Raw genomic sequence first — 7,651 nt, 5'->3', positions numbered from 1 at the left:
CAGAAATGCAGTTGGTATAAATGCATCTGCAAAGGAAGGAAATGTACCTGTTTGAGAGCAAAGCAGTGCTCACCCTCATGGAGCTGAGTGATGAAAATGAACAGTATGTCATTTTGGTTAAAAAGCCAAGAAGCTTAGAAAGAAGAAAACAGCACGCTGTGAAAGGTCAAAATCTTCCAATTTGTTCTGTCCCTTGAAGAAGGAATATATCAAGTAAAAATAGGCCTAAAACACTGGAAATTGAGAAAGGTTAAAGAATTTTGATCCTTCATCCTGGAAGGGAGGAAGCAATTAGATCTGGCCACGTGTCCTCAGTCCCTGTCCCCTCTGAGCACAGCGAAAGGGTAAATTACTTAAACTGGAACATATGAAAGTTGAGTGGATAAAAATAACCCTTTCCTAATGTTGAGGGTTATGCAACAACACGTGAGGCCGTGCAGGAACCTTCCATTGCTGGGCACGTTCAAAAAGAGGTAGATGATCCGGTTGGAAGTTTTCTGAGGGCAGAAGTGTGGAGTTATTAGTTACTCCACTTTCATAACATAGTGCACATTTGTAGAATAAACATAGTTTACAGAGCATTGTAATGTGTGTCATAGTTTTTCATCTCTGCAGCCCTGGGAGGAAGGCAAGTGGATTCTGTGTATCCCACACAACACAGGAAGCATCAAGGCCTAAGGAGTTACAGGGGTCATTCCATCACAGAGACACGCAGTGCAACCTGGGAACTGGCCCTTCTTTTTCTTTCTTGTTCGACAGAATGATTCACAAAAACACGTGCGAATATTTTTCTTAAATTGAAAATACGAACCTAACTGTCTAGACAACTCACCATGAACCTAACAGCTCTGCTTCCAGGAAAACTCAAGAGTTTTCCCACTGAACTCACCTCTGGAAAACAGAATGAATACATGTTTCTTTCTCAAAGGTCATCAGTTTATGAAAATGACCCAGGTCCTAGCTGTGGGTTAGAGGGGCCCTTTCTGGAACTCCAGAGATTGCTCTGTTCTCCTGAGGGTCTCTGCTAACTTCCCTCCTTTCTTTTTCAGAGTGAAGATCTGTCTGGCTTTATCACCAGGATGTCACATGTCAGAGAATATCATTAAAAGAAGACGCTCAGCACTGTTTCAGCCCGAAGCTGCTTGCAGTTTTCTTTTGGATCTGAGCAATGACTGGAAACATCTGTGGACTCTGTTAGATGAGGCATCGACAAGGCAAGGTCACCTGCCTCTTTCCCTTGTTCCCGGATGGGGCATTCATCATTGTGCTGTTTGCGTTTTGTTTTGTTTTAACAAAATTAGCCGAAGAAGTTATTCTCAAGAAAATTGGATGTTTTCATTGGCCTTCTTAAATTGTGGCCAGTGTCTTTTAATTTCTTCTTCTTTTCCTTTTGGCAAAGCAGATATAACCCTCAGCATGCTAGGAGAGTGCACCCGTACCTATGGAAGTGGTAAAATCTGGTATTTACTGGCTTACACTCAAAACGACCACAGTCCTACCTCAGTTCAAGGTAAAGCCGGATTTCCGTGGCGGGGTCCGACAGGACCTCCTGTAGTAGCCCCTGCGCTGTGTGTCTGGAGCGCGGTCCTCGGCCTTATTGAAATGGTCCAAGTAGACAGCTGCTTGTTGGATTCCAGTGCAGGTACCTGCGATGTTTACGTCCACGCCGAGCCCAGTGTGGGACTGACATTTCTCAATGGAAGTGAAATTTGGGATTGGACTTTGAAGACGGATTACTAAATAATAATTATTATATGTAACTGAAGCAACCTACTTTTGAAAATCAACTGTATTGGGTAGTGGGAGGTGGGAGGGAAGGGCTTTGGGAAGGGGATGAATATCTCTTTTTACCTTTAACAGACTTGTTTAATCTTCTCGATGTAGATGTTTATGTAGGTACTTCACATTGCAAACGCCTTTTATTCTATTTACAAGCTCAGATGTCTCTGCTCTCCTGAATCTTGGGCATGCCTTTCTGTAACCAAAAATCCCTGTAGGCGTGCTAGCAATTCCAGGGTGGTCCGGGTTTGGCAGATTTGATTTTTAAAAAATGTATTATCTTTAATAAAATGTTATTATGTCAACCAGTGAGGCTGCCCTGAACAAAAAAACAAAAAGAAAAAAAAAAAAAGGAAAGAAAGAAACTGATAAAAAGAGGCATTCCAGCCCCTATGTTATTGATGGAAAAAGAAAAAGAAGAAAAGCAATCTCGCAGTACATGTTACTTGTCGAAAAGATTCCGGACAAGACTACCCTTGTTTTATGTTTTCAGTATTCTGAAAATACCAGTGTGTGGCAGTTCTCGCAGATGTTACCTAAAACTGCTGAACTTGACCGGCAGAATGTTCTGCCGTTTTCTGCTCCCTCGACACTTGATTGGAGGGCTGTCGACCTCTCCTCCCGTGGGGGCTTCCCCAGTGCCTATCTTCTCTGATAGTCATGGAGAGGTTACACTAATTCATTGGAGATGTAAGTTGTTGGTTTTGTTTTGTTTTGTTTTTAGAAAAATATATATAAATATATAATAGATATCTATCACTATAGAATAATGCATTAATAAAATGAGGCTTTTTTAGAGGAAGACCAAAAAATTCAATGTCTTAAAAATATATTTAATGGCAATGCAAAAGTCTTCCTGCTTCCGTGCTGAACTTTAGAACAGAGGATTGTATTGCAAGACAAAGTTGAATGTAAAGTGATCTCCCTGAACATTTTTAAGGTTTTACTTTTCTGAAATTATACATCACAGCAGTGCATAGGCCATATAATGTTAGCTGGAAGGTCAATTTCAGTGTATGATATACTTTATTAAGATGTATAAAACATCCTGAAGTTTTTATTTAGTTTTGGGAATAGGCATCAATGGGTGGTATTTGCTTTGTAACTCCCCCCAGGTACGGTAGGGACTGAATATGGACCCTGCTGAAAGCAGTGTAGTGACGCATATTTAACTCGCCCTCTATCCGTAGAGTAGTCATGACACTATACAGATGGTTCGTGTTCATACTGCAGCTTAAAACAAGCAAAATACACAGATGATAATATGCTAAATTTTCCTCTATCCTGTACATTTCAAAAAAAGGCATATGCAATATTTACATTTTTAATTTAGTTTACAGAATGGAACCAAAATGTATAAATGTTATGTTTGCTAAAACTTCACAATGTATATTGGGTCTTTGTACATTTTGCCTGACTTACCTTAAATTTAAAATATTTTTTGCTATATAAACTTTAACAGTTATTAAACAGTGTTTTCTTTTTGGGTACGTATTGTTTCTGGATATCAAGATGTTAAATATATTTCTTGCTATTGTGATATGACAAGAGACTTAACTTATCTTGCTCTGTCTTCCACTGTACACGCTGTATATAGGGGTCAATGTGATGCTGCTGGAGACGAGAATAAACTGGACTAGAATAGTGCATTGTATTTAGTCTGTATTGATCATGGATGCCCTCCTTAATAGCCATATGCAATAAAATAAAGTACATTATTTATGAAATGAATACAGTCCTGAAGATTTTTTCTGTACGAATTCTCTGTTTAACATAAAGCCAATCTACTTTTAGAGTTTGGGAGTAGGTGAGGAAATACTAGGCTCCTAAAAATACTTGGATACCCCTTTTAATTTTAAAACTTTTATTCTGGAAGCCAAAAAATACCTGCCAGATAACAACATTTATGAAAAGTAAATGTATTCTATAACAAAACAGAACATTCGATTTACTCTACAAAACAGAGTCCTTATGACGTGCTGGATGCCATTCTAAATACATTACAAATATTAACTTCTTTATAGCTCATGACAATCTTAGGAGGTAAGAATTGTCATCCTCATTCTACAGAGGAGGAGCCCGAGGTACAAAAATGCTAAGAGACTTGTGTGAGAGCACACAGTCCATGAGTGGTAAAACCAGGACCGCTCCCCAGCTCTGCAGTCCAGAATCTGCTTATGCACCTCTGCTTAGTGCTCCCTTCCTGATGTGCACACAGAAGATACACCAACGTGTACATCAAGAATGCTCACTCCGTGACATGCACACAGAAGAAGATGTACCAATGCATACATTAAGAATGCTTCCTCCGGCCGGGCGTGGTGGCTCACACCTGTAATCCCAGCACTTTGGGAGGCTGAGGCAGGCGGATCACCTGAGGTCAGGAGTTCGAGACAAGCCTGACCAACATGGAGAAACCCCGTCTCTACTAAAAATACAAAATTAGCCAGGCATGGTGGCGCATGCCTGTAATCCCAGCTACTCGGGAGGCTGAGGCAGGAGAATCGCTTGAACCCGGGAGGCAGAGGTTGCCGTGAGCCAAGATCATGCCATTGCACTCCAGCCTGGGCAACAAGAGCGAAACTCCGTCTCAAAAAAAAAAAAAAAAGAAGAATGTTGCCTCCATGACACAAACACAGAAGAAGAAATACCGATGCATACATCAAGAATACAAAGAAGAAAATCATCAGATCCGGGAAAATGCAATTCAGGAAGCAGAAAATAGAAAATTGATGCTGTGAATTTTTATCCAGGACAGTTTTACCTCCTTGCTTGAAACATTTGTCCATGCATCCACTTTGCCCTAAAATGATAGTCATGTAATAATGTGTGTGTTATCTTTTGAACAAATAAAATCAGTGCAATTTGGAAGGTGATTTTTAAATTACGGTTTTTAAGTCAGCAAGATGGACTCACACTGTGGTGTGGAAATCTGTGATGGGATAGCCACAGGCTGCATCCCCTGTTTGTGCCTGGATGGTTTGTTCTGGGGGAGCCTGTTAGTCACACAGAGTAAGAGGCTTGATCTGCAAGGCTTGATATACCTGAAATCTGATAACCATTTCAACAATGAAAGGGCAAATGATGCAGTCATTCCACAGGCCTCATCTAAGGCAGGAATGTACAAGTGATTTATCTGAAAGAGCCATTGTGGAGAAAGTACAGCAAAATGGAGTTGTTTCAAAGGTCCACAGATTCTGGAAATACCACTCAAAACCAATGCAGGGCCTTTTCCAGAATGTTAAGTGTTATATGACAAGATGAGAAGACTGCAGGCTGCAATAATTTTGGAAGAATTTGGTTCTAACCCACTGATGGCCTCGACAGGCAGCTTGCAAGAGGCACCTTAGCTCATGGTACTGTCATGATATTTGAGTCCCATCCTTGAGCTGATCTGCAGCTCGTCCTTCCTCAAACCTTCCTTAAGCATTGCTTCACAGATTAGATGGGTTGTTCATTAGTGCATTTCACTGTGAGTTGACCAGGGGTAATAGCATTTGAGTGAAGCTAGCATTACTTGACATAGCAACTTTTGGATGGCACCAGTTGAAGGACAGAGGGGACGATTCCTCCACTGAGAATGTGCAGTGTCTCTTCCCTGTCATTGCCCCAGTAGTATTTCTCTGAATTCTATAACCAAGTGAAATCTGATGTTTATGGGTCTTGCTTTGGCAATGATACACAGATGATAGACCTAGCATGCTGCAGTTGATAGCCTGAAAACATTAAGCATCCCTTTAGGAGCTCGTTTTAGATTTCGACCCTCACAGCTGTGTCTTTCCTCTTGTCTCTTCAGCCTTGTTTCCCTCTGCAGATCCCAATGACCCTAAATAGCAATTTGGTGGTTTCTTGTCCTCTTATCATTAGTGCCTCCTTCATTTCACACTGGTCCCGCTTTCCTACCTGAGCGCTCAGATGACTCACAGCCTTCCCGCTGCATCTGGAGACTCTGTCCTATTTTAGGCACTTGGTTCCTCTGACAGGAGCTCTGTCTGAGTTTGTGCCTCTGAACTTTTCTTTTTCTGCATTTCAAAATCCTCTCCTTTCACCTTGGAACTCAAAAAGTTCTAAATTTTTACGAAAATTACTTACACCCCAGGAAACCTACCCCAACTCTTTTCCAGCCTGTCTGGGTGTGTCAAATACATATCAGGAACTGTACAACATGCTCCTGTCTCTCCAGATCTTTCTGGTTATGACACTTAATTCTCAGATGACATTGACAGAAAACATACTGATTGATAGGTTTTTCTAGAAAAGATGCATAAAACAATAAAGGAGCTGTATTAATTAGCATGCATTTAGCTGCAAGTAATTGAAACCTCAATTCAATGGCTCTTAGCTGATCTGAGCTGCTATAACAAAATGCCATAGACTGGGTAGCTTATAGACAATAGTATTTTTTTCCCCTCACAATTCTGGAGGCTGAGAAGTCTAAGAACAAGCTGCTATAATGTGGTGTCTGGTGAAGGCCTGCTGCCTGCTTCATAGATGGTACTGTCTCAGTGCCCTCCCATGAGAGAAGGGTTGACCTAGCTCTCTGGGGTCCCTTTCATAGGGGCACTAATCCTATTCATGAGAGCTCTGCCCTCATAACTGAATCACTTCCTAAAGACCCCCACCTCCTAATACCAGCACTTTGGGGATTCAAATTTTAATATAGGAGTGGTGGGAGGACACAGACATTCAGACTGTAGCAAGCTCAGAGCAGTAGTTCTCAAACTTCAGGACTTCTTAGAATTATCTGGAGGGGCTTGTTAAAAACAGATTGCTGGACTCCACTCCTAGACTCTTCTCAGCAAGTCTGGGGTAGGGCCCCAAAATCTGCATTTCTAAAAATTTCCAGATGATGCTGATACTGGTCTGGGACCACACAGTGAAAATCACTAAATTGCAAAGGGATGTGTTAACTCACACAACAGGAAGCCCAGGGCTGGTTAATTAGGCAGCTAAGTGGCGTGCACAGAAGCCCTGGATCTCTTCATCTTTCTACTCAGCCATCCTCCCGATCTTTGCTTTCATTTCAGACGCTTGGCCCCCTGTGTTTGTAAGATGGTTGCGGCAGCTCCAGGCAGCATATCATCTCATAACAATGTCCAGCAAAGCAGTGTCTCTTCCTGGGGTGTCTTTTTGGAATGATGCAAATGACCCCAGAGCCACCCCACCACCAGCTGCCTCTGCCTCACTTCCATTGTCTGGGATTGGGTCCCAAGCTCCTGGTTCCATTGATTATGAGGAAGGAGATGGCTGATTTACACTAAAAGAGATGCACCCTCCGGGGCTGGGAGGTGTCCACATCCCATGAAGAGACAGTTGAACAAAAGCTGGGCATCGGAAACCAGGAAAAAGGAGTACTGTCACTTCAGTAGCAACTAACAGTGTCTGCTACAACAGCAGAAAATGAAAGGGCCATCCTTTTCAAATGCAATTATATCTCTAATGTATGATCTCCATCTACAGCGATTTTGAAAGGGGGGATTTATAATAGGGTAAAAGTAGAACAAAATTATGAATCTAGCATGGTCAAAAAGAGGATGGCGTCATTGCTTCACTATAGGCTTCATGTATCTTTGCTTTTGTTATTAAATTTTGTGCAACATGGGAAGCTGTTTTATAAAAGATCAAGATATAAAGGATTGGAAAATTGGACATTTGAAGGTACATCAAAGAGCTAGGACTATTTAGACTGGAAAAGAGGAAACTACGTGGTGATTGATTAGCATTGATAACATTAGGGGCTATAGATAAAATAAAGATTAGTCAGCTGACCTCCTCAAAAGATGATAAAACCAGAGAAAGGGGTAGAATACAATTAGAAAAATGTGTCCGATTTCCATAAAAAATAATTTGATAATAACGAGGGTTATTAAAT

The 7,651-nt window shown here is 41.3% G+C and overlaps 1 protein-coding gene across 1 annotated transcript in view; it reads left to right on the top strand.

Annotated features, from left to right (window-relative positions):
• Window positions 1-3,510, top strand: part of IRS2 (insulin receptor substrate 2) — a 32,551-nt gene extending 29,041 nt beyond the window's left edge. The window contains exon 2 of the mRNA XM_016925526.4: window positions 1,050-3,510. Within this exon, the coding sequence (XP_016781015.3) occupies window positions 1,050-1,054 (5 nt within the window). The 3' untranslated portion in view covers window positions 1,055-3,510. The remainder of the gene's footprint in view (window positions 1-1,049) is intronic.
• The last annotated feature ends 4,141 nt before the right edge of the window (window positions 3,511-7,651 follow it).

The sequence above is a fragment of the Pan troglodytes genome, chromosome 14 (genome assembly GCF_028858775.2).
Source record: "Pan troglodytes isolate AG18354 chromosome 14, NHGRI_mPanTro3-v2.0_pri, whole genome shotgun sequence".
NCBI lineage: Eukaryota > Metazoa > Chordata > Mammalia > Primates > Hominidae > Pan > Pan troglodytes.
This window is presented reverse-complemented; position numbering and strand designations above follow the sequence as displayed.